Raw genomic sequence first — 27778 nt, forward strand, 5'->3', positions numbered from 1 at the left:
ATGCATCACTTCAGAACGGCTGCATTTATATGGACAATTACTTTTTTGTTGTATTTGTAACTGATAGGATAAGGTTTGTACTAAAAAAACTGAATTAACAAGCTGAGAGATTAAGCTAGTATTAAATATATTTTAATTTTTAACCTTTTTCTATTTTTATTTAGTAGTGTCGATCATCATACTTGTATTATAATACTATTAATCAATTTATTAAAAGGCAGACTTAACACTATATGAAGTTATGAAACATGAACAGAAAATATATCTTTTTTATTGCAATATTAGGCTAAAAAAAACACAAGAAACCACTTCTTTTTTTATTTATTTATTATTTCAAGAACTTGAAGCATGAAGGTAGATAATTACATATAACTATTATTTGAATCTAATCACATATACTGTATAGGTTAAAAATAGTACTTGATTTATCTACTATTTATTAGAATAGATAAGGAATAATATTTGCGGACTAGATAGGTGCACGGACTATTTATTGACTTTTTCCTGCTTATTTAATGATGAATTAAAAGTTCGAGTTCTTATTAATTGGTTCTTGATTAATAATTTTACTTTTGATTCATTTTGTAGCTGTTGTATATCAGCGTGAAGTATGACCAGGAGGTTTTGATTATCTGGAAATATAATTTGAAAATTAACATGATGAGTGCTATTTAGTGCATATGTTTTATTTATAACACCGATACACGACGGGTACCTCTTTTTATCAGGTTGGCCGTTCCATAAAAGAAAGTTAACTTGGCCTCTTGTCTATCATAATATTTACAAAGGCATATTGTCAGAAATTATATATATTTTTTTAAATATAATATATCTGGCATTTGATCTTCGGTCAGAACAATTTAGTAGATGCACTTTTTTATAAAATAAAATTATTTCTATTGATATAGTATATCAATAGAAATAATTTTATTTTAGTCAATATTATTAGAAATAATTTACTTAAATTAAATAAATATAATATCATTCCATTGACCATGGATTGTTGAAGACTGGCCAAAATGTTTTTCGATTTTTTTTTTATAAACAGGGGTCCTATTTGGTTATATAAGAATTGGTATGATTTTACAAGAATAAAGGAGACATTTTTTATTGAAATAAAAATATCGTCGTTTTGTCATCGAAATACGGTTATTTTTCAATTTACCGTTGTGTAGCTCGCCAGACAGATAATTGTGAAGCCATATGTAGTTACACCCACCGCTTTCCCAGTTCTGTAAGTACAAATAGATGATTAAAAAGAGAAAAAAGATCTAAGTGTGTATTTAATGACGATATTTATAGTGCAGTGGTCAATGAGTTGCTTTGCACTAACGAGGACTCGGGTTTAATTCGTAGTCGAACTCAATTTTAAAAGGACTCGGCTCTAAATGTACTAGGTTGTAAATCCAGATTTTCATTACCTGGTTTACAACACTTATAAAATAGGGTTAACCTAGCTTAAGGATTAGGCCATTTAGTGTAATTGCTGAAAAAAAAAATAGAGGCGCACTAAACATATTAAAAAAATATGAATCAAATAATCACAAATAATTTTGAGCCTTTTATACTAACAGGTCTTGTCCTGGATAACAGGTCTTTTATGCACTTACTATGTTTGTCGTTTCCAACAATTAAAAAATGATCATTAGTATTAAAAATAATAACGGTGTATCCAGTTAGTACTCTAGGAGATTTTTTAATTTTTTTTGTCATTTTTGAGACGGAAAAATATTCTGTATCTATTGCTGGTAACTTGGCCAGCCTTTTTTATATGCCTTTTATATTTTTTATTTAATATCTGGTTTTACACTTCTGTTCTATGTGGTTTTCTAAATATATGATTTGCTAAGACTGGCCATTTTATTTTTCCTCAAGCATAGTATATACAATGGATTATTCTTTAATATCTTTTAACTTTACTAGTACACAAAAATACGTACCTGAATAGCATGATTTGTATGTTCTTCTTGATTTTCTGAGACGATGTATACCATCCGCAGTTGTACAGTGCTTGGGATAGTCTTTTACTCTGTTAAACAATATTTTAGTACTAACTAAAGACATTGATTTTATGTTGTATTTATTTATTTTTATTGACCCATTACAAAAAAATGTTTTGTACAAAATGCGGACTTAATGCTATATAGCATTCTCGATGAAAAAAAATGGAAAATTGTTGTAGATAAACAGTTGCAGATATTTCTATATTGATTCGCAAATTATACAGGGTGTAAGGGTCGGGTTGGCCATAACGAAAACAGCTGATTCAGATGAATGGTCTGATTTAGATGTCAGATGATTTTTTCTCCGGAAATGCACCACAGCCATATTATTAATGATTCTTAGTTTTGACACCGCGCAATGTATTTGAAATTTTACGACGTATCAAACACCGCGGGATATCTACGAGTACAACGCGCGGTCAACTGTGCTTCTTCGTAGGTAGTTTTACACGCTTGTAGCGTTGACCTTACAGAACTGATTTCGCGCGTCGCGGTAGATTTTAATACGAATTTACATTGCTGTTTTTTGGTATTTCATAATATTTTACTAAAATTTTTTTTTTATATTATGACATGATCTCATATATTTCATGATTTTAAATGAAAAAAGGCGAAAATTTGTAATTGTAGCAAATTTATTAATTTAGCACTTTGTGCGAGAATGAGTAATTTTATATTTGTTGTATGTACCTGCTTTCTCTTAAGCCATATAGATCTAGAATAGAATCTTCTGTCACAGTTTATACAATTTTAAACGACTTTAAAAGGGTAAGTATTTGAAACTTACAGAATCAAGCAACTTTTGTCCAAACCAACATATAAGCCACGTCTGTGAAAGTATAGTCACCATAGCCGTTTTGTACATAAATTCATACCATTTTTCAACGACCTGCAATTAAATGTAAAAACATTAAAATAAAATTAGTTTTATATTAGGTTTTATCATAGATTATGAATAATGACCTTATTTGACTTAGTAGACAGGATTTTATTAGATGCATATTAATTGATAAGTATTAGAAATGTTATTAAAACATGAAAATCAAATTTTAATGATTATTGAGCGATTGAAAAATTTCGAAGCGAGCGGGATTTGAGTTTGTATTAAGTTTGCTAAGTTCCTAATATTTTATTAGCTGGTATTTTCTTTATATACACCACGAAAAAGGTAAACAAGCATACAGCTATCTGACGGTAAATGATCACTGTAGCATATGGATAACTGTAACATTAGAGGTGTCTCGTGCGCGTTGTTAAAAAAAATTAAAACACTTTTTTGAAGAACCCCATACTGTAGTCTCTAGGGAAAACCTCGGCAGGGAGCTCAATCTACAGGCTGAGCGATAGTGTTAGAAACTCCCATGAAAAAGATATGTCTTTTGCGCATTGTAGTATCACAGAGGAATTACCACAGATTATAATTACAGCATGTTGCAAGTGATATCCTCACTAATAATATAAATTCTTTAAGTTACTTTTTAATGAAGTAACCAATCGTTACGATATTTGTTATATACGTACTATATGAGATGGAAAAGGATATAGGCTACTTTTTATTTCAGTTACACGGATGAAGACGCGAGTAAAGGTCAGTCTGATATATTGTCAATTTTTACTCCAAACGAACAGTACCTACTGTGTGAGATTTCTTGAGTCGAAATCGATCTGGTAATCACAATTAATACTTTATCGTAATCTAATGTTATATTGAATCCATAGATTATTAATTTACGTATAGTTTAAATATTTTTCGAATGGTTTCAGTATATACTCAGTCATATTGTACAAATACAGTTGTAGAGCAATTATAGTAGTCATAAAAATATTTATGATTAAAAATAAATAATCAGGGTAAAAGTCAGACTCGTGTACTTTCCATTGCACATGTACTGATACCTACAAACTGTACCCCACTTCCCCTCGCTCAAATAGGGTTGTCACCAAATATTCCTTTTATAAATTACTTTGTCATAATGCAATGTAATTAGTTTTTATATTGAAAAAGCGAAAGTGTTAAGTTATATTGTATGTAAAAGTTATATTGAAAAAAAAATAAGTAGCGATCTCATACAGACAAACGTAGTGTATCAGTATAGTAAAAAATATCTGTGGTACTTACGACTATGACGAAACTAAGGAAGCATATTATTACAGAGCTATTGATAAAATTGATGAGCAGTGAGAAACTAAATAGACTCTCCACATCTGCACACAATCTGAAGATAATAAATAAACAAACATATGAGAATATAAGCAGTAAATAAGTATTATAGTTTTTTTTTACAGGTGTTAATGTTATGGTAACCCTAGCTACTATTTTACTGTTACCACTCGAGAACTATTGGTCACTCGAGAGATATTGGCCAAAGTGTTGACAGAATATTAATAGTACATGATAAGTTTTTTTAATGGATGATAATGGAATGGTAACCCCATTTGCGTTATCGGTATACATCGGCGGGGCACCATTAGAAGATGATAGGTGAGAATAAATGCAGGTCAGTTGGCCCACCATGACGAATTCAACGAGAATTAACCATGATGATTTCCAAGGGGAACCGCGTGGAGGTCGACCTGAGTGGGTATATTGCTAGCTATGGGGCTATTAGACCTCATTACTAACAATCTCTTTCCCCCTACACGATAGGATAGGTTCTCTATTGTTAAAATCTATCTCTTACCGAATTAAAGTACGGTGTCGCAGAATTATGTCCAATAACTCTTTTTGATGGACATCTTCTCGTATTTCTTCGTTTTGCATTTCAGTTGATGCAACTTGATCATTTCTTTTGTGTTTATTATGGATTGCTATTTATCAAAATTGTTAATAATATTATAAGTTATTATACATTAAATTTGTTCTAACTTAATTTCTGTCTGGGAATTACCCTCGATCAATGCAATATAATAGATTTTGCAGTTAAGATCAGTATTTAATAGAAAGTGATAACTGTTGCTTATAGACATAATACTTTGATGCGATGTCGTTCTTTAAGAATAAGATGTTATGCATTTACAGGGTACGTAACCCTGTAATTTCACTGTCACATCCTATACTTATCGCCATGTGAATCCGGCATAGAATTGGTCATCTCTTCCTTTTTCGTGGGTGTCATAAGAGTCGACTAAGGGAAGGCGAGGGATGGCAGCAGCGTCCCTCTTAAAACGTCTTTAAAAGCCTAACTGCGGTTGCCAACCCACCTACCAAGCGTGGCAACTAGTGGCAAAACTCTCCTTATGGGGAAGGCTTATGTTCAGCGGTGGACAGTTAATGGCTGAAATAAAAATAATAATGTTTCGGTTTTAAGAGTGTAAAACCGAAACATAGCGTGTAAGCACAGCTGCTGGCAGAAACACGAGTAGGACAGATGTATTGAGTGGAGAAAGGGATTATTAGTATGGGGAACTAGCGACCCTATTATTAACGTGTGTAGTAGTTTTTGCGTGATATTGGAACAAACTTACAGACAGACAATTTTTTTTTATTTCATAGTTTTTGGCTGTCCCTCATATACATTTTTCTTAAATATCTCCTATCTACAGACATCGTCAAGTTACGATTTTATTATATTAGTAATATGTTCAAAATTCGAAATTCAAAAAAATTCAAAAATCATTTATTCATGTAGGACATTTTAGCCGCTTATGAACGTCAAATTTTTACATTATAATTTTATATTTACCCTACCGTCCAGTTCGGTATATAGATCCAATTGAGAAGAACTGGCAAGAAACTCAATTGAATTACTTTTTTTTTAAAGCCAGTTTATTTACAATGTATATTTATATAGGTGTCTATGTCTAACATTAAATGAAAATTCAGTGCATGAACAACTATTGCCATGCACACTCGTCATTCAAGTAATCGTTTAGTGAGTAATAGGCTTTGCTCAGTAAATATGATTTAACAGATGTTTTGAATTTATTTAAGGGTAATTCCATATCCTTTGGTATCTTATTGTAAATTTTTATGCCTATTCCCATAAAAGACCTATTAACTTTTTCTAAACGATACTTGGGGACAGCAAGTTTGTCTTTAAATCTAGTATTAACATTATGAATATTGCTGTTTTTTGGAAATAAGTCAAGATTTTTATGAACATATAGAATATTTGAATATATAAATTGAGAAGCAACGGTGAGAATATTTGCCTCTTTGAATTTCTCTCTTAATGAGTCACGACTCTTCATACAGTAGATCGCTCGAACGGCACGTTTTTGTAATATGAATATATTCTTAATATCTGCCGCTTTTCCCCATAGTAATATTCCATAAGAGAGTAAACTATGAAAATAACTAAAATAGACTAATCTAGCAGTATCAGTATCAGTGTACTGTCTAACTTTAAGCACGGCAAAAGCTGCTGAACTTAGTTTCGCTGCAAGGCTTTGAATTTGTGCACCCCATTGTGTTTTATTATCTAGTGTGATTCCTAGAAAGACAGTAGATTCTATAAATTCGAGAGATTCGTCATTTAATTTAATATTGCAATTAGTATTAAAACTTTTAGATAGAGAAATTAACACATTTTGTTTTTTTAGCGTTTAACATAAGATTGTTAGTTGTAAACCAGTGCAGGAGACGCCGCAAAGCACTATTTACATCGTCATAATTATTAGTCATTCTATTAACTTTAAAAATCAATGAAGTATCGTCTGCAAACAATACTATGCCGCATCTATCCTGCATGGCATATGGGAGATCATTAATGTAAACTAGGAATAAAAATGGACCGAGAATAGATCCTTGAGGTACACCCATTTGTACAAGTGACCCGTCAGACGTAGCGTTGCTAATCTTCACTTTCTGTATTCTATCAGATAGATAAGATTTTATTAAATTTAAAGCATTGTCTTTGACGCCATAAAAAGCAAGTTTTTTTAGCAATGTATTATGATCAACGCAATCAAAAGCCTTAGAAAGGTCACAAAAAACACCTATCACATCCATTTTAGTTTCCCATGCAGCAAATACGTGTCTAAGCAACTCTGCACCTGCGTCTGTAGTTGAACGACCTTTGGAAAAACCGAATTGACTATTGTGGATTAAATTATTTAAATTGAAATAACTGACAAGTTGCATAAGGATTATTTTTTCAAAAATTTTACTGAGTGCTGGGAGTATGGATATAGGTCTATAATTTATTGGGTCACTCCTATCTCCAGATTTAAAAAGCGGTATGATTTTACTAATTTTCATTATGTTAGGAAATTTACCTTCATCTATACATTTATTGAAAATAAAAGCAAGAGAGGGCGCAATAATTTCCATTATACTATCCAGTATTTTAACAGATATACCCCATAGATCCTCTGTTTTTTTATTATTAAGTTGTTTGAATATTTTCATTATTTCTACTGATGATGTATGTCTAAAGTTAAATACAGCTGATGACTTGCTAACATTGTCTGTTAGTAAAGTTTCAGCAGCAGACGGGGAAGATTTTAGAGCCTGTGTCGTAATTAATGGAATATTAGTAAAATAAGATTCGAATGTATGCGCGACCTCTGTGTCGGAATTTACCAATTTGTTATTAATATTTAAAGCTATTTTGCTATTTTGAAAATTAACTTTTCCAGTTTCGCTATTTATTACTTTCCAAGTGGCTTTTATTTTATCTTTAGATTTAGTTATTATTTTACCTAAATAGAGAGACTTAGCTGTATGACAAACCTTTTTAAATATTTTCGAATAAGATTTTACATGTTCATGAAATAAGGGATCGGATATATAGCTTCGTTTTTCGTAAAGTTCGTAAAGATTAGCCTTAGACTTATAAATACCAAACGTGGCCCAGTCACAAAACTTTGATTTTACACTAGTTGAAAATGTTTTTGTTTTAAATTCGCTGCTAGCTTCATGTTCAATTAAATTAAAAATATGTTCACATACAATGTCCGGGTCATATTGAGGTACTATGACACTAGATATTTTATGTTCAATTTTATTTTTAATTTTTATTTTTTATTTTTAAGTGTTACGTAATGTCTTCGCCAAATTTAAACCGATTTTGATAATTAATTCTGTAATCGATAAAATTTACTTCTATAATGGTCCCGTATTCATTTTGTTAAGATTAAAGTTTTTTTTTATACAACTTAGAATAACAAATAAGCTGACAGCCCACCTGATGGAAAGTGGTAACCGTCGCCTATAGACTTGAGCAGTACCATGGACATAACAGAGTATACTGTTTCGCCCATGATACCCCCCATGCGTTGCCATTCCTGAGGACTTAGGTGTTATTCCTTTGTATCCTGTAAATTCACGCCATATCCCACCCTTCAAACCGAAATACAGCCATGAAAACACAACTGCTTTACGGTTGAAACACGAATGGAACAGAGGTACACAAGCAAACGACTTTTGTACAAAGTCTTCCTTTGGTAAATTTGTAATTTATTTCTACTATTTTTTTTTTTTTTTTTTTTTTTTTGATGGGTGAAAATGGTATGGTAACCCCGCCTGCGCTAACGGGATACACTGGCGGAGCACCAGTGAAGGGTGATCGATGAGGATGAAAACAGGCCAGTTAGCCCATCATGATGAATTCATCAGGAATTAATCATGATAGTTTCCAGGGGGAACCGCGAGGAGGTCGACCTGGTTGGGTATATTGCTAGCAATGGGATTCTCAGTCTCCATTACTAACAATACCTTCCCCCCTATTTCTACTATTTAAACTAGTCGACTGAATAAATTAAAATTAAATTGTATTGCATTCCTTAATATTTTAATTAATGTTATTTTATTATTATATAATTTCGTAACGTATAAATGCTACAAAAAATTTTAAAATTAAATCATTGTAATTTTTATTTTTAATATTTGCACGCTTGACCTAAGTAGATTTTGTAAGGTACTTTTAATTTATAAGATCAAATGTTTTATACCCAAAATCATTGCAAATAAAGTTATTATTATTATTATTATAAACTATATTTGTTTTAATTTTTTTATACCACGAAGGTGACAAATAAGCATGCGGGTTGCATGATAAACGGTCACTGTAGCTTATGGACATCTGCAACATTAGGGGTGTCACATGCGCGACTCTGAAAAAGTCTCAATATACCTTTTTTGAAGAATCTGGTCTCTAGAGAATGTTTAATAGCAAAATATCCTTATTTGACTATTACAACATTAAACTTTAGTGTTGTAATAGTCAAATTTTGTTGTTATATTGACTCTAATGTGGGTTAAAAGTTGAAAGTAATATAAAATTTAATACATACCAAGTGGATAAATGTTTATTAGCTGTTGATCTGTTGGAACAAAGATAAGTTTTTCAATTCTAAGCGACATCAAATCAAATTGTGTAGTGATGTGACTTACAAAAATGAAGAACAATAAATCACCGCTTACAATGCCCATGATTGACAGTATTGCTGAAAATAATGTGAATTTAAACATTTATTTATAAATTACATACTTCATCATCATCATTTCAGTTGTTAATTATCTATTACTATCTATGTAATAGTGCGCTATGTAGCCTTTTTCTTTTTCTCATTAATCCTCTTCCCAAAGTTTGTCTGGAAGAGATTGCTTAACCATAAGGCCGCCTTTTGTATCATTTTTCATTAATATTTACTGTATATATATATATATATATATATATATATATATATATATATATATATATATATATATATATATATATATATATATATATATATATATAGTCTCCATAGACGGCAACGGTTCCAAGCCACCTGCATTCATTGACTACCTGCCTGGAGGTCGTTACTCCATCCAGTGGGGTGATCATTCAAAATTACGTTTGCTTGTACAGAGTCGACACTCAAAAATCTGTTTTCCCCATCAGTTGCCGGTTCCTCGAGCTAAGTGACCTATTGGCATTTCAGTTTTTTTTATACAACTTAGAATGGCAAACAAGCTGATGGTCCACCTGATGGAAAGTGGTAACCGTCGATTATAGACATGAGCAGTACCATGGACATAACAGAGTATACTGTTTCGCCCATGATACATTTTTCACGACTAACTTACCGTTATTTAAGAAGAAGAATTTAAATTGAAGGAGAATAAAAGAGAGCGTGAACATGGCACTAACGAAAAAGTGAACATGAACGAACGCGAATTATATATTTATATATATTTTATTCATTAGTACATATATATGTGTACAAGGCGGACTTAATGCTAAAAACATTATCTTCCAGTCAAACTTAGGGAAGTGTCAGAGTACACGAATACGGTACTAGAAATAATTGATATACATACATATTAAAATTTATAAACGAATAAATATACATAAAACTTATGGTGGAGGGATGGGTAGCAGCGTCCCTCTTAAAACATGTCTAAAAGCCTAATTGCGGTTGCCAACCCGCCTGTCAAGCGTGGCAACTACTAACTTCCCTTATGGGGAAGGCTTATGTTCAGCAGTGGACAGTTAACGGTTGAAATAATTTATTTATTTATTATTTGTTTAATAAATGTATATAAATAACAAATATACTTATACATATATAAGATATACTATATTGTATATAAATTACTTACTATGCCACGATTGAATTATTATCAGCACTTCAAATACATAAGGTTGCAGTGGGTCGAAAGGGAGCCAGTACAAGTATGCTAGTATTTTGGGCACATCTTGACCAAAAGCAATTTGTATTATGGCAGTGTAACATGGCAGCATGCAACCGATGATCAAAGCGTAGTTGCACCAGTAAAATCCTGAAATTTCTATTTATTTTAGTTATATTACTTATGTGTTCGATTTGTTTGAGCGTATCTTGTTATTATCACAAAGTATAGTATTTATTCACACTATTTTGCGCCATCTATTGTGAAGTAAAGTTAATATTTTACTAGAAAGTTGGTCGTTTGAAAAAAAATATTTTGGTTATTTTGGAGATTTTTTTTATATAGACTTTAATTTAAATGTGTGTTATATTATGGTTACTATATTGTAAGAAATTTTGTTACAACTACACTGCTTGCTATGTTTATGTGAAATGTTAATCCAAATACATACAAATCAACAAACGTACAAACAGAAAAACACTTAGACGCGACATTTAAAGCGATATCGATAATTTTATCGCTAGATACAAATACAAACTTGTTGTTTCCAAGTATCATTTAGAAAAAGTTAATAAGGTATTTTATGCGAATTTTTCTGAATCCTGCAGTAGATTTTAAACAATGACAATTTAAAAGTGTTTATAAACAATTCGATTTGTATAACGATGACTTGATTTGATTTGAAACTATAATATTTTCTTATTATCAAGTTCAAAGAAAAAGAAAATGACGATTTAAAAATGTTTGTAAATAAGTCAATTTGAGTAAAGATGGTTTGAAACTATTTTCTTGTTTTTAAAATCGTGATAAAAGTTTATTGTAACAAGCGGAGTCACGAGCATAACTAGTCTTGTATGAGCAATATAAAAGTATACCTGTAGTAACAAAATTCAGCTGTTTTAGTGCCTTGCTAATTATAACATGTTCATCTTCTGTTACTTTACCCTGGGGCCACATATTGCGTAATTCATTAATCAAATTCTCATACATTGACTCGTAATAACATATCTTGTAAGACTTCAGTATCGCTACAATAATTAAGTATTTAATACATATTAATAACAACTAGATACAGTTCTATAATAGAGTTTCACAAACTCTTCTCTTCACAAACCTTTTGCCAAAAACAACTCAACTATTTTATTCTTGTGCTAGCTTTGTATCCTAGATCTTCCATAGACATGCACGATTTGGGAGAAGGGATTGTTAGTATGCGGATATCAGTCCCATTGAAAACAATATACTCTATCAGGTTGACCTCCACGTGGTCCCCCCTGGAAACCATCGTGTTGAATTCCAAGTGTATTCGTCACGATCGGCTAACTGATCTGCTTTTTCAGTCTCACCTGTCGGGGTGAAGGGATTGTTAGCAATGGAGTTTGACAGCCCCATTGCTAGCAATATGCCCTATCAGGTTGACCTCCACGTGGTCCCCCCTGGAAACCATCGTGTTGAATTGCAAGTGTATTCGTCACGATCGGCTAACTGACCCGTTTTTTCAGTCCCACCTATCGGGGGAAGGGATTGTTAGCAATGGAGTTTGACAGCCCCATTGCTAGCAATATGTCCTATCAGGTCAACCTCCACGTGGTTCCCCTTGGAAACCATCGTGAACAGTTCTCGTTGAATTCGTCAGGATGGGCTAACTAACCTATTTTATCCTCATCTGTCATCCTTCACTGGTGCCTTGCCGTTGTATACCGATAGCGCGGGCGAGGTGATCATTCCATTATCATTTATAAAATATAAAACATATAGGATTTGTTAATGTGTATGATTAAAGACACCAAAATATTATAGATATTATTTGCCAACACCCAAAATAGTAAATTTCTGTTTTGTTTGAAAAATATTTTAATTTATGAACTCTCTAAAGCAACATCAATTCTGGCTAAAATCTAATGCTGGTTGTAACTGAATTATTACATTTTAACATCATCGTCATGTCAGCCATAAACTGTCCACTGACGAACATAGGTCTCCCCTTAAGGGAGATTTTGCTAATAGTTGCCACGCTTGGCAAGCAGGTTGGTCAGTTGATATCTTTGTAAAATAAAAAAAAAAACTTACCTGAAATTAGATAACCCATACACGGTATCATCCCGAGACTCGCAATGATATCTTCAAAAGACCCTCCCGTAACAGTTCTGATTAGTTCTATGATTTCTAATATAACAGCTCCTAGAAGATTTGCAAATTCGAACCAGTAAAACACTTGAAACCAAAATCTGGAAGAAAATAATATAGCTAGAAGTAATTAATCTGAAAAGAACAACTTATATTTGAAGTAGGTTGAAATTGCTTTAGTTTAGTCACATAATTTTATAACAATATTATGTTATTTCTTAGACTTTATTATCTAATTAATTCATTTATTTATTACCTTACTATTAACGTACTATCTGAAAATACATTCTTTCAGATAGAAAAATATTTTCTTTATTGGTTTATAAATAACGGAGTTTTAGGGTAATAAAGTTTTTTAAGTCAGCCCAAAATATTAAGTTTCGCTGGTAGAATATTATCATAGGATGCTGACAATATCAATGAATATCATTGTATATAATACAATACAATTAATATGTATATATATATATAGGCTTGATCCACTGCTGTCTCTTATATAAATATATAAAGAATAGAATGTGTACCAACTTGACTCTATCGGAGTCGTTGCGTGTTAGCCGTAGTCCCAAAATCCACAATACCTTCTTTATTTTCACAAATGTTTCATCATAATCATTCAAACTGTATATCTGAAAAGTATTAGAAAAAGTACAGGGGTTTTTTATGGTTAGACATGAGCAGTACCATAGACATAACAGAGTATACTGTTTCGCCCATGATACCCCCATGCGTTGCCTTTCCTGAGGACTCAGGTGTTATTTCTCTGTACCCTGTAAATTCACGCTATATCCCACCCTTCAAACCGAAACACAGCCATGCAAACACAACTGCTTCACGGTTAAAACACGAATGGGACAGAGGTACCCAAGCAATCGACTTTTGTACAAAGTCTCCCTCTGGTAAAAAAAGTTTATACACTTTCTTTATGCTGATAATAAACACTAATAAACCGAAAGGGATTATTAGTAATGGGTTCTATTTGACCCATTGCTAGCAATACACCCTATCAGGTCGACCTGCACGGGATTCCCCCTAGAAACCATTGTGGCAATTTTAGTAGAATTCGTGATGGCCTAACTGATCTGCCTTTGCATCCTCACTTATCATTCCCTCACTGGTGTCCTGCCAGCGTATCCCGATAGCGCAGGCAGGGTTACAATTTCATTATTACCCATTAAAAAAAAAACAGATAAAATTATGCCAGTGACGGTGGTCGGTTCATCCTCTGCCATATTGGATTAGGTATATTATGTTTAGCGAAATATGGATATATCGGGTATTATTTTCACCATATCGGCAACAGCAGATGATATCTTTGACTACTCTATTAAAAATTATAGTTGTAAGCAATTTTTTTTTGTTATATATTTCTAATAATAATTATACCAACTCGTTCTTCAGTAGTTTCTGTTCCTACACTTTCATTTTTCTTTAACAATTTTTTTTTAAAAGACGCCATTATTGTACGTCGGTGAAATTAAAAATATGAGTAGCAACACACGCTTGGTCTTATATTTAAAGATTAGTTCGAAAATCATAGTGTAGTGTGTAATTATATATTGTGGTACATTATTAGCTTTTCTTTTAAATACTAAGCAGGTCAACGTGATATATAATTAATCACAGATAATATATGAGAGGTGTATAATCAATGAACATGTGCAGATATTCCCTTATTACGCTTTTTAGGGTTCTAGAATTTTATTTAAATAGAGTTTTAGTCTAAAGGTTTTAGCCTTACTGGTGTCATCATATAGAAAGAAAAGAAAGAAAGAAAACATTTATTGACAACAACAAAAAGTTACATAAATTATGAATTAAAAAAAACTTATGAATTAAAAAAAAAAAACTAAGATCATCATATCATATCAGCCTTTAACTGTACGCTGCTGAACATAAGCCTTTTCATTTGGGGGGTTTGCTAGTAGTTGCCTCGCTTGGCAGGCAGATTTAGCAACCGAAGTTAGGCTTTGGACATGTTTTAATAGGGAAGCTGCTGCCCATCCCTCACCCTCTCTTAGTTGCCTCTTACGACATCTACGGGAAAGGAAAGAGTGGCCTTTTCTAAAGGACCACACGGCTTAACTAACTAACTGGTGTAGTTGAGGAAAATTTTTGATGATGCCCTAAAAACAGCATTGAGCAACTTGTCCTGCTGTTCAGTTAAAACCAATATCAAATTTGATGCGACCCTTTTTTATACGTGGCTTTTGATCCTCTTTACAAATGAATCACGAACGCCTAGCTCCCTTCCTCCAGTAACTATCAGTAATGAAAAGGTTAATTCTTCATTACCAGCAACATGCTGTCAGATGGATTTCCACGCGGTTCCCCCATGTAAACCGTCGTGGTAATCCATAGTAAATTTGCCACGAAGGGATAACTGACTTAATATTATTTTTCATTAGGGCGTCGCCATTGTATACTATATTTTAATCGAAGATAAGAAACATCTCCGTCCCCTATCCTCTGAACCTGTAAAAATTCTCAGCTAGTATTAAATGAGTACCGGGGGATAATGACATCCAAAGCGCTAGATCTCCCCAAGTACAATACTGGTCGTGATGAACAGTCAACTACGGGTACCTATACCAGGAGCCAAGTAGAAGGGTTTATAAGTAGTCACACGTGATCCCAAACACAAAGGGTCTTCGCTGTTCGCCGGAACTGAGTCGTCTCCAGCTAGGTCAAGTCCCGGACACTGCTGCCACTAGCAGCATTCGCCTGAGCCTCGTTCAGACAGAGGTGCAGTAAACGTGCCCGACTTTCACGTCCAGCGCTCGGCTCCATGTACCTCGACCGACCTCCAAGATCGCCAGACGGTAATGAACACTCGCATGGCGACTTAACTTTAAGCCCGCATCCTATGGATATCTACTTAACATTGACTAACGGCTAGCGTTTTACACGGACCCTTGTCTGGCGTGGACTCCTAGCGAACATCCTACATCGATAAATGCCCAGCTTGGACTGACTCGCTGACATACTATGATATTATGGTTCCTACTGGAATTTACTAGTTTATAATATGTTGGGATTTCTCAGAAACTTTGATATTATATATATATATATATATATATATATATATATATATATATATATATATATATATATATATATATTTACGAGGGTAAGGTGAAAAGTACCCCGTAATCGTACAATTTTTATGTGCGCACGATATTTAAATTTATATATGTATTTTAATGAAAAATATGCATGATGTACCATGATGTAGTACTGCAAAAATTCGTGTACATAAACTATTTGACAGCAACTTTAAACTTGTCATACTAACTAATGAAATCTAGGCAAGAAAAATAAATTTTACTAATAAGAATGCCATTTCTGTATCAGGGCGAGAATTTTTCACCTTACCCTTGAATATATATTAAAAACCGGTATAAAAATACTAAAATGGGACACGGTATGTTATTTCCTAACTTAGCATACAGGATATTTTATGTATGATTTTACAGTATAGAGCAAGTATATTGTAAGTATATGTAATGCTTTATTCATGAATACTGGGTGCCATACAATATAGATTTACTACGTCACTATACTACTTTTAATAATGTAACTGCTACATAAATTATCTCTATAGAACTATTTGTGTGAAATTTATTGCTTGTAGGTTTGTACTAGCAGAGTGAAGTACGACCACGACGTCTTAATGATCTGAAAAAAAGTTTTAAATTTAATTATGTGGTTGTGTGCGTTTCGCTCTAGTCTCAACATGTGTTATCTTTTAAACGGGGATTAAAAATTTGGGAATAAATATGAAGAAATTTTTAAAATTTCTTCATGTAACATCGAATGCCTAAACAAGCTGACGGCCTACCTGATGGAAAATAACCGATGCTTAGACATGAACACCACCACAGATACCAAACTAATAACTAAAACATACTGTGACGCTCCTGGTTAATCCCCTTTACATTGCCATTCTTGAATCATCATCATATTAGCTTATAACTATCCACTGTCGAACATAGGCTTCCCTCTATTAAGGGATAATGTCAGTAGTTGCCACTCTTGGCAGGTAGGTTGGCATTCATAGTTAGGTTTTGTTCCTAGACCATTAAGTTCCCTTAGTACCCTTAGGAAGCGGTGACCCATTCTATGCCTGGGCCATAGTGCATTCTTAAATACTAAGATGTATTTAATAATTTGTACATTTGTAAAAATAAGATAATTCGGCCCGGTAGACATTGTTTTAAGCCATTACCGTCACCTATCAGATCCATTTTTTCATATCATGACAACTTAAAACAAAGTTGATCTAACAAAATTTCATTAAAATTAGTTGAGCAGTTTCGGAGATTAAAGTGAACTTTAGTATAACGAGATACGAGACTTACATATTAAGATATTATAAAAAAATATAATTACCGCTGTGTAGCTAGCTAAGCAGATTTTAGTGAATCCATATGTAGTCACACATACATCTCTTTGAGATCTGTAATTGAAATAATATAGTATTTATCAATGGGAGGAAGTATCCAGTCGATGCGTGCATTATGTAATTGCAAAGTTTAAAGCAAAACATCAATAAACTGTTAATAAAATTGAATGGAAATGTAATAATTTTCTGTCAGATTTTATCTATAAGGGGTTTCTCAAAAGGGCGTATTAAGATTTCTTCCAAATTGGCAACGTGCACGTGACACTCCTGGGTGCCACAGTGCCATACTTGTTTGCCACCTTTGTGGTTTAAAAACATGTATTTTCAACATAATTGTCTTTTTCATACTGGTGGTTTCTTATACTGGTGGTAGTGGTATTTTTTTATACAATTTAGAATGGCAAACAAGCTGACGGCCCACCTAATGAAAAGTGGTAACTGTCGCCTATAGACATGAGCAGTACCATGGACATAACAGAGTATACTGTTTCGCCCATGATATCCTCCATGCGTTGCCATTCCTGAGGACTCAGGTGTTATTCCTCTGTACCCAGTAAATTCACGCCATATCCCACCCGTCAAACCGAAACACAGCCATGCAAACACAACTGCTTTACGGTTGAAACACGAATGGGACAGAGGTACCCAAGCAATCGACTTTTGTACAAAGTCTCTCTCTGGTATTGGTATAAGTGGTAACTGTCACGTATAGACATAAACAGATATACAGTGTATTGCCTTATTGCAATCCTCATGTATTGTCCTTTATGAGAATTAATTTGTAAGATGATCAAACCTACACTCACCTATGAATCATTATATGTATATTCTTCTTGATTTTCTGAGATGTCCAATACCAACCACAGCTGTATAATGACTGGGATAGTCTCTCACCCTGTATATAAATGAATTAACAATTTAATATATATATATACAAATGAATTTTAAAAATCCAACCCCTAAAAACGAGGGTTCAAAGTTTGTATGGAATTTAGAAATTAGACTCATGGTTCAAAACAAAATTCACACGCAAGCAAAGTCGCGGGCAAAAGCTAGTATTAAATAATGATTTTCTGATACAATGTATTAATGAAGGCAGGTTAGTTTTAATAGCTTATTTGGTCTTGACAATGGCTCATAATTTTGTTGTAGGTATTTATAGACGTATATTATAATTTTTATAACTTGATAATGATTAAGTGAACTTAATGGTCGAGGAATGGGCAGCAGCGTTCCTCTTAAAAAATATCACCAAAGCCTAACTGCCGTCGCTAACCCGCTTGCCAAGTATGGCAAAAACCTTGACTGACTAAACCTACTAAAAAAACCCTCAATTACAAAGGCATTATGTAGAAGTATTATATATACGTTAAAGTATCATAAGTCTGATCAATAATGTAATAATTATTAAAAACAAGCTAATGCAATCCGCCATCTTGTGGCTACAGCAATTATAAAATAATGTTATTTACTTTATTTCTATATACTTGTCATGCTTTTTCCTTTGACACTCATATTAACAGGGTTGGCAAAACATACCTACACTAATATAAATATAATAATATACTCGTATTGAAGTATTTTTATTAATGGATGATAATAAAATGGTAACCCCGCCTGCGCTAACGGTATACGCTGGCGGGGCACCAGTGATAGATGATAGGTGAGGATGAAAAGGAAGGTCAGTTAGCCCATCGTGATGAATACATTTGGAATTCAGCACGATGGTTTCCAGGTCAAGAGGTAATCCTAATAATTCCAGGCAATGGAACTGATAATCCGCATTACTAACAATCCCTTTTCCCCCTATATTGAAGTATTACGATATTGAAATAACAATATGAAGTATTGTTACAAGGATACTAAAGATGTATCTATGTATGTAAAATTTTTGCGAAATCGGTTAAAGGAATTCATATCGTATCAAATTGTATCAGCCGATCATTGTCCACTGCTAAACATAGGCCTTCCCAATAAGGGGGGTTTAGCCAGTAGTTATTGCTATGTTTAACAGGCGGGTTGGCAACCGTATTTAAGCTATGGTGATGTTTTAAAAGGGACGCTGCTGCCCATCCCTTGACCATTAGAAGGAACTAATTTTATTTATTTCTGCTCGTAATATTTTACATTAACCAACTGAAAACATTTAAAGTTAATTAAAAACTTGTAAAAATATGGAAAACTTACAGAATCGAGCAACTTCTGACCATACCAACATATAAGCCATGTTTGACATAGTGTAGTACTTAAAAATGACTTGTACATAAATTCGTACCATTTTTCAATCACCTGGAATTAAATAAATTAATAAAATAATTTATTGTGGATTATATAATTAATTTATAAGACTAGAGTCGAATTTACTAGATTAACTGTGTTGGGTTTGACGCATCTGTATCTTTGTTATTTAGCTATTCTTTTATTTCTCAGATAATTATGATCCCATGCCAATATTTGCAGTTCTTTTTTTAATGCACTAAAGTAATGATTTTAATGTCTTACAAATGGCATGGACATTACTTCAGTATCATAAAGTTTTTTACCACTGAGGTACCGGAATTTCTCGACATTCATTCATTGTAGCTTATTTAATTTATCGTTCTGAATCATTATTAGCCTAATCTTTTCCTTACTTTTTCCTAACATTTATTTGGGCATTTCTACAAATACCTGTCAATTATAATTTTTGTGGTCACTCCTCTTTGAAGCATATCATTTTTCACACAGTCCATCAACTTGAATATACATGATAAATACAATATATGCTTTTTCCAACATCAGTAATTATAATTCAAGATTTGATTTCACAAAAAGAAACTTCGTTTGCCAAATTCGTTTAGAACCGGAGAAAAAATTGCTTGCGCATAACAAAAAGTACACGTAGTACACAATTTCAAAAATACTTCTTTTTGAAATTGTTTAAAAATTTACAGAAAAAGAGATGATTAGTAATAGATACTTACAACACAGCAGAAATTACTAAAGCATATGATAACAGAGCTATTCAAGAAACTGACGAGCAACGAGAAACTAAATATGGTCTCGACATCTTTACATAATCTGAAAAGAAAAAAATATATTTAGGTATATATAAAAATGAAATTGAGTATTTGCAAAGTACTCTGGACGGATTTTTTTTTTGATGGGTGAAAATGGTATGGTAACCCCGCCTGCGCTAACGGAATTCGCTGGCGGAGTACCAGTGAAGGGTGATAGATGAGAATGAAAACAGGCCAGTTAGCCTATCATGATGAATTCATCAGGAATTGACCATGATAGTTTCCAGGGGGAACCGCGAGGAGGTCGACCTGGTTGGATATATTGCTAGCAATGGGATTCTGTCTCCATCACTAACAATCCCTTTCCCCCCTATTCTGGACGGATTTGAACATGACCAAAATTAATTCGTGTTAAAAGCGTGCAATATCGTCCGAAGATTTTTTATGCCTTTATTTATTATCATTATATCAGCCTTTAATTGTCCACTGCTGAACATAAGCCTCCCCCTTGGGGGGTTTTGCCAGTAGTGGCTACTCTTGGTAGACGGGTTAGCAACCGCAGTTAGTTTTTACTGATGTTATAAGAGTAACGTTACTGCCCATCTACTACTTCCTCAGTAGAAAGGAAGGGATGGTCTATCCAATATCGGGATCACATAGCAAAAGAATTTATGTTTTCAATATATGTTTGATATTAATATCGGATATTTACCTTATCAAAGTACGGTGACGTACTATTATGTCCAATAATTCTTTCTCGTGGATAGCTTCGCATAGTTTTTTGTTTTGCATTTCGACTAATTCCAGTGGCGAATGTTTATTTTTAAAGTTTTTATAATGGATTGCTGTTAGATAAAACACGAGATAATATTAAAATTTATCTTTAGTATATGTTTTTTTTTAATTTCTAAATATTGAAATTCAGACTTGCTAGCAATAGATGAACTGCGATAGGAGTTTTCTTTATTACATTATTTATAATTCTATCCCATTCATATTTCTATTATGAAGCAGCTGTAATTGCATGACTGTGTTTTCAATTTGAAGAATAGGTAATGGCAGTGAAAGTACAAGGTACGGAGCTAATCAAGGACAGCATCTTTGTCCTCAGCAATGGAAGCCATAATAGATACTATGGGAATAACAGTGTATTCCGACATATTCACGGTGTTGTTTATGTCTTTAGGCGACGACTACCACTTACCATCAGGTGGGCCGTCAGCTTGTTTGCAATTCTAAGTTGCATAAAAGCATAACTTTTATTATTATAGGTATAGTTAAAGAGTGAAATACATACCAATTGGATATATGTCGATCAACTGTTGATCCGTAGGGACCAAAATGAATCTATTAACTTTAATAGACAACAAGTCGAATTGCGTTGTAATGTGACTTATGAAAAAAAAGTATAGCAAATCACCGCTTAAAATGAACGACATAACCAGAATAGCTGAAAACATTGTTTAATTAATTCATTTATTAATCTTACCAAATCAGCTGTTGTGTCCACTGCTGAACATAGGCTTTCCCTTTTTTATCCTTTTTTATTTATTTTTTATCCTAATTCACAAATAATAAATTAAAACAGGATATTTTTATGATCGATATTAATATTAGGAAAAATAGGAAAAATTCTATTGATTGCTTGTTTGTAATAAATTCAAAACCAACCAACTTTAAAAATTCTTTTGTCTATAGTAAGTTGCATTGTTAGCAAATAATATAAGCGACGTGTAGGACGACCCCCCTACTAGATGGAGTGACGACCTGATATGCATTGCAGGGAATAAGTGGATGCAGGTGGCTCAGGACTGATCTTTATGCTAGTCTATAGAGGAGGCTTATGTCCAGCAGTGGACGGATAATGACTGAAATGATGATGATGATGAATATAAGAGACATATTATTTTCTATTTACCCGTGCAAAGCCGGGGCGGATCTTCAGTGTAGGATTTATAAGCTTGCTGTTCATGTAAAGTGGTATATATATATATATATATATATATATATATATATATATATATATATATATATATATCGAAAAAATTGTGAGTTTTAATATTTATCGTTAATGTAATTGTCTATGATATTTTAATAAAAATAAAAAAGGAAAATAATTACTTACCATGCCATGTTTGTATTACCACAATAACTTCAAATACAATAGGCTGGAGAGGGTCGAAAGGGACCCACCAAAGGAACGGCAGTACACCAGGCTCGTTTTTACCAAAAATATTTTTTATTATTATGATGTAACACGGCACGACGCAGCTGATGACCAAAGCATAGTTGCACCAATAATATCCTGAAATTTCTATTAACGTTAGTGATGAAAATGCTTTTTTTATGCAACTTAGAATGGCAAACAAGCTGATGGCCCACCTGATGGAAAGTGCTAACCGTCGCCTATAGACAAGAGCAGCACCATGGAAATAACAGAGTGTATTGTTTCGCCTAAGACACCCCCCATGCGTTGCCATTCCTGAGGACTTAGATGTTATTTCTTTATACCTTGTAAATTCACTGCCATATCCCACCCTTTAAACTGATACATAGCCATGCAAACACAACTGCTTCACGGTAGAAACACGAATGGAACAGAGGAACTCAAGCAAACGACTTTTGTACAAAGTCTTTCTCTGGGAAAGGACACTCGTATTAGCGTTACTTTGTACAATATTTTAATATTATTATATTATTTTATATTTATTTAATATTATATCAGCCATTTACTGTCCACTGCTGAACATAGGCAGTTCCCATAAGAGGAGTTTTTCCAGGAAATGCCAGTTGCCGGAAGGGTTAGTTACTAATGCGGACTACCAGTCGCATTACTAGCAATGTGTATCAGATCGACCTTTACGTGGTCCCCCCTAGAAACCATCGCGTTTAATTCCTGGTGTATTCATTACGATGGGCTTTTCATCTCATCTATCGTCATTCACTGGTGCCCTGCCAGCGTATATCGTTAACGCAGCAGGGTTACCAGTCCATTGTCGTCCATTAAAAAAAGCCGACGGAGTTATAAGTTAAAAAATATAAAACAAAAAACATTCGAATTAAGAACTTCTTTCTTTTTGAAGTCAGTTGTAAAATAAAAGTGAAAATGAATAAGACTAATCAGTAAACATTAGTTGTGCATGCATAAGATGAGATGTGAAAGTTATTAGCATGGAACAAGAGTTTATATGTAATATATATGTAAGTCCTATTGGTCATCTCTGTCTGCCTCGAATGGGATTTAGCATGAAGATAGACATGATCGTACCTTTCAAAACAATCCTTAGCTGTTTTAACGCTTTGCTAATGACGGTATGTTCCTCTTCAGTGACCTTACCCTGGGGCCACATGCTGCGTAATTCATTAATCAAATTCTCATACATTGACTCGTAATACGTTATCTTGTAAGACTTCAGTATTGCTATAACGATAACGAAATATATATATTTCTCATCTCTCCCTTTAGACAAACGGCAAATGAATATACAGAGTACCTATCTGCAGATACGACGTTGGATGTTATTATTTCTCGTGAGTGCTGTAATGAAAACGTATCTATCGATAAATACATTTTTGCTGTTACATACATGAGTTAGAATGAGATAATAACGGTTGATATTTTGTTATTTACTGTACGTGCTGTAACGAATACGTATCTATCGATAGATATATTTGCTACTTTTTTAAGAGTAAAACCGTAAAGAGAAAAAAGAGGTATGATTTTAAATAGATTTGTAAAGTAAAATGTCACAAAAAATCTTTTAAAGAATCTATAAAGTAGGTAACTTTAGAAAGAAGTAGGTATTTTCGTATGTATGTCACGTTTCATATGCAATATTTTCAACAAATGTGACCTAACTTTAATTTTTTTAATTCAATAAGATTAGTTTGGCATACATTATTTTTTACAAAATTAATGCAAGTTTATTTTAATTTTTAAACTTTACAAGTAGTAATAGTACTACAGAAGCTCAATACACTGCGGTACTATTCTACTATTTATTATTATTATTTATACAGACCCAACGGTAAAAATCCTATACAAGGTATCATTCTAAAAAGAGTAGTGGCGTCCTCGAAAGAAGACGCTCCTTTAGTATCTTCGATCGTCTCCATGGTTTGCAAAGTGAACGCCATCAATATATTCGCAGTTTCGAACCAGTAAAATACTGAAAACCAAAATCTGAAAAATAAATCTAGATTAATTCAAAGATCAAGATAACAAAGACAAAAATAAACAAATAATTAAATTTAATAGTATGATTCAATAGTACTTTTTAAAATGGATAGTAATTTAATAGTTCGATTCAATAGTACTTTTAAAATTGATATTAATTTAATATATAATCCAAAATACTTTTAAAATTGATAGTATAATAATTTAATAGTTCGATTCAATAGTACTTTTAAAATTGATAGTAATTTAATAGTTCGATTTAATAGTACTTTTTAAAATTGATAGTAATTTAATAGTTCGATTTAATAGTACTTTTTAAAATTGATAGTAATTTAATAGTTCGATTCAATAGTACTTTTTAAAATAGATTTAATTTAATAGTTCGATCCAATAGTACTTTTAAAATTGATATTAATTTAATAGTTTAATCCAAAATACGTTTAAAATTGATAGTAATTTAATAGTTTAATCCAAAATACGTTTAAAATTGATAGTAATTTAATAGTTCGATTCAATAGTACTTTTAAAATTGATATTAATTTAATAGTTAATCCAAAATACTTTTAAAATTGATAGTAATTTAATAGTTCGATTCAATAGTACTTTTTAAAATTGATAGTAATTTAATAGTTCGATCCAATAGTACTTTTAAAATTGATATTAATTTAATAGTTTAATCCAAAATACGTTTAAAATTGATAGTAATTTAATAGTTTAATCCAAAATACGTTTAAAATTGATAGTAATTTAATAGTTCGATTCAATAGTAATTTTAAAATTGATATTAATTTAATAGTTAATCCAAAATAGTTTTAAAATTGATAGTAATTTAATAGTTCGATTCAATAGTACCATTAAAATTGATATTAATTTAATAGTTTAATCCAAAATACTTTAAAAATTGATAGTAATTTAATAATTCGATTCAACGTGATCAGATCGTAGAATTGATCACTTCATGATGTGACTAACCATTTTATGAATATATGGTAATATTTCATGACATGAAAATTATTTGCTGTCCACATTATGATGTGCTCTAACCAGATCAATCAATAATCAGCGTTTGATGATATGAAAAGCTAAACACACGCTAACTACTTCATGATATGGTCAAACTATATTGTATTGTATTGATCATATTATGAAATAGTTATATTATATACCTTAATAATATGCCAATTAAAAATAATAGTGAAGTGAAAGGTTGTTTTTGTTAAAAGACCTAAAATTTACCAATGTATGGGATATTGGTAAATTTTAGGTCTTTCCAGTAAATATTAGGATTTATATAATTTTATGTGAAAGAAAGATCATAGATCATTTTTGGGGCTTTCAGAAACCCTTCGAGGGTATCCCTACATATGATTAGATCAATGAAATAATTACGCGAAAGCTGTCTAAATGGAGTGAGATGACAATAATTGTGTTTCAGGGCGTAAGTGGGCTATATGACTCCCAGGGCTATATGTCACCCAGAGGCATCCTAATCCCTTTTTAAGACAAAACATGATGAGCGCTCTATTCAATAGCGTACAAATTGATTATGAAAATTATTTTTATAATAATTTGTAAAAATATTCTAACGGTTTTATTATTAAACTAAAATAGAAATTTATAGAGAGATAGTTTCATATCTATGTCATTATAAAGGTTTTTTATACATTGCACAAAAATTATTCCATACATATTTAATTTTTAATTCTATTGCCACTATCGAATAAGTATATCCTTACTTTTATATCCTGCGTTATAAAAACATTTGGATAATATATTTAATTACACGCAAACTGCCTAATTTGGTTTTTATTTGTATGTGAATAAATGATTGATTGAACGGATTATTTCCAAAAGATGAAAGTTTTTATTTTTACTTTATTTTTTGTACTATACCTTCCATCAAGTTTGAATTTAATTCGATCAATGAAGTTGCATTACCAGGGTTTACTTCCGCGTTGGTTCTATTTTAAATTAGTTACGATTGTGACGTAGTTTTATTTTTGAACCGACTTCAAACAAATTAAAGAATGTGTCCCAAAAAGAAAGAAGCCAAATATTTTGATTTAATAACTCAACTACTCAACAAAATTTCTATGGGACCAATTTATAATTATATCCTTTCTGATAAAAAAAGAATTTTGTAAATCAGTTTACGGAGTTGTAAAGTAACAAACATAAAAATATACAACTAAATTGAGTACCACCTTCTTGTTAAAGTCATTTGAAAAGAAGGCTTTTAATTCAATTATATTTTTTTATGTTTGTTATCTTATAACTCCACTATTTATAATCTGATATAAAAAAAATCGTTTGCATCTATAAGGATTTCAAATTAATTCGACAGAATATTTAAATCAGTTCACTATTTTATTTTTTAAATAAAAACAACTGATTCCGCTACGACTCTTATATAATTATAAAACCTATAGATTTTTTTTTCATTTTATATTTTACTAAATAATACCTGGCGTTATCGGAGTCTTTGAGAGTCAGACGTAGCCCCACAATCCATAACACCTTCTTTATAATCGCTAATGTATCATCAAAATCATCCAAACTATATATCTGTAAAAAGTATAAAATGCCGAATTATTTGTATTGATTTTAAGGGGTATTGAAGAGAAGGTATGTAATTGTATTTTTTTTATAATTAGACACAGGTTCTGATATATTATCAGTATATATTACCATATAAACTGCCTTTTAAATTTAATAACACAGCAAAAAAAGTTGCTTTACGGCTTAATCGAGGGATATAACACTCAGTTCTCTATGCGTACCTCAAAAAGAATTTAACTCGAAGATAAGTACTGTAATAATAAATATAATAATAATAAATTTTATTTGCTTTGACTAGGTGATAACAAAGATCTTATTGGATAAGGAAACAGTTCCATTTTCAGCTTGGAAAAACATGCAAATTATAATTTATAGTCTCTTACTTTAATAAATTTAATACAATTACCAATAATTGGATCAAAATTCACAATGGGTATATACTTTTATAATAATATTGTAACGCGGAAATTTTTGTAAATTATTAAATGATAATGAATTATTTAGTGATGTATTGTTTCTTAAAAAAAAAATAAAAACAATATACAAACTCGATCTTCCGTAGATTCATCTGCTACAGTTTTCGTTTTCCTAAATATATATTTTCTAATAAAAGACGCCATGTCTGCAATAGGTGAAAATGAGAAATGTGAGTATCTGCAAGGTTTGATTTTAATTATAGAAGTCTCCTTATGTGTATAGACTAGCTGTTACCTGCGGCTTCGCTCGCCCACATTTTTTTACTGGATATTGAATTGTAGTTGCGTCAACAGTAGTCAAAAATTAAACCGGTAATTCAATTATGTATTTATAAATCAATTAGCCGAGTGGTCCCGGTATAGAATGAGCCACCCCTTCTTTTCCCGCGGGTGTTGTAAGAGACGATTAAGGGAATTTAATGGTCGAAGAATAACCAGCAGCGTCTCCATTAAAACGCCACCAAATTCTAAC

The 27778-nt window shown here is 32.2% G+C and overlaps 2 protein-coding genes across 4 annotated transcripts; both read right to left on the reverse strand.

The window, feature by feature from the left end:
* Positions 1 to 311: 311 nt before the first annotated feature.
* On the reverse strand, positions 312 to 15734 carry LOC113514520 (odorant receptor 67c). 3 transcript variants are annotated; one of them, XM_031908208.2, is made up of 12 exons: positions 14986 to 15734; positions 13219 to 13319; positions 12634 to 12791; positions 11439 to 11591; positions 10534 to 10722; positions 9240 to 9392; positions 4685 to 4811; positions 4123 to 4219; positions 2791 to 2892; positions 1941 to 2029; positions 1166 to 1232; positions 312 to 632 (listed from the first exon to the last, which is right to left on the reverse strand). In XM_031908208.2, exons 1-12 carry the CDS (start codon positions 15025 to 15027, stop codon positions 567 to 569), a joined length of 1344 nt encoding a protein of 447 aa, XP_031764068.1. In that variant the 5' UTR covers positions 15028 to 15734; the 3' UTR covers positions 312 to 566. The 3 variants fall into 3 exon arrangements, with proteins under 3 accessions (XP_031764068.1, XP_031764067.1, XP_031764066.1); XM_031908207.2 differs by having other exon boundaries at positions 10534 to 10713; positions 14081 to 15734; XM_031908206.2 differs by having other exon boundaries at positions 14081 to 15734.
* A 445-nt stretch (positions 15735 to 16179) lies between these two features.
* LOC113514519 (odorant receptor 4) lies at positions 16180 to 27475 on the reverse strand. Its single transcript, XM_031908247.2, has 12 exons — positions 27379 to 27475; positions 26736 to 26836; positions 24117 to 24277; positions 23363 to 23515; positions 22220 to 22399; positions 21392 to 21544; positions 20807 to 20939; positions 20059 to 20155; positions 19283 to 19384; positions 17902 to 17990; positions 17083 to 17149; positions 16180 to 16368 (listed from the first exon to the last, which is right to left on the reverse strand). Exons 1-12 carry the CDS (start codon positions 27448 to 27450, stop codon positions 16312 to 16314), a joined length of 1365 nt encoding a protein of 454 aa, XP_031764107.2. The 5' UTR covers positions 27451 to 27475; the 3' UTR covers positions 16180 to 16311.
* Between the last annotated feature and the right edge of the window lie 303 nt (positions 27476 to 27778).

This window comes from Galleria mellonella, unplaced genomic scaffold (genome assembly GCF_026898425.1).
Source record: "Galleria mellonella isolate WM207_F2 unplaced genomic scaffold, CSIRO_AGI_GalMel_v1 utg35, whole genome shotgun sequence".
In the NCBI taxonomy this organism is placed as follows: Eukaryota; Metazoa; Arthropoda; class Insecta; order Lepidoptera; family Pyralidae; genus Galleria; species Galleria mellonella.

Excerpts from the sequence above, each read along its gene's own strand:
- LOC113514520 (XM_031908206.2), bottom strand. The coding sequence starts at position 14,149 with ATGGCGTCTTTTAAAAAAAAATTGTTAAAGAAAAATGAAAGTGTAGGA. Across the intron at positions 10,723-11,438 it reads GCTGAATTTTGTTACTACAG|AAATTTCAGGATTTTACTGG; the intron begins GTATACTTTTAT and ends TAAAATAAATAG. Across the intron at positions 2,030-2,790 it reads GACAAAAGTTGCTTGATTCT|AGTAAAAGACTATCCCAAGC; the intron begins GTAAGTTTCAAA and ends ATTGTTTAACAG.
- LOC113514519 (XM_031908247.2), bottom strand. The coding sequence starts at position 27,450 with ATGGCGTCTTTTATTAGAAAATATATATTTAGGAAAACGAAAACTGTA. Across the intron at positions 24,278-26,735 it reads AAAGACTCCGATAACGCCAG|ATTTTGGTTTTCAGTATTTT; the intron begins GTATTATTTAGT and ends TTTATTTTTCAG. Across the intron at positions 22,400-23,362 it reads GCTAAGGATTGTTTTGAAAG|GATATTATTGGTGCAACTAT; the intron begins GTACGATCATGT and ends TAGAAATTTCAG.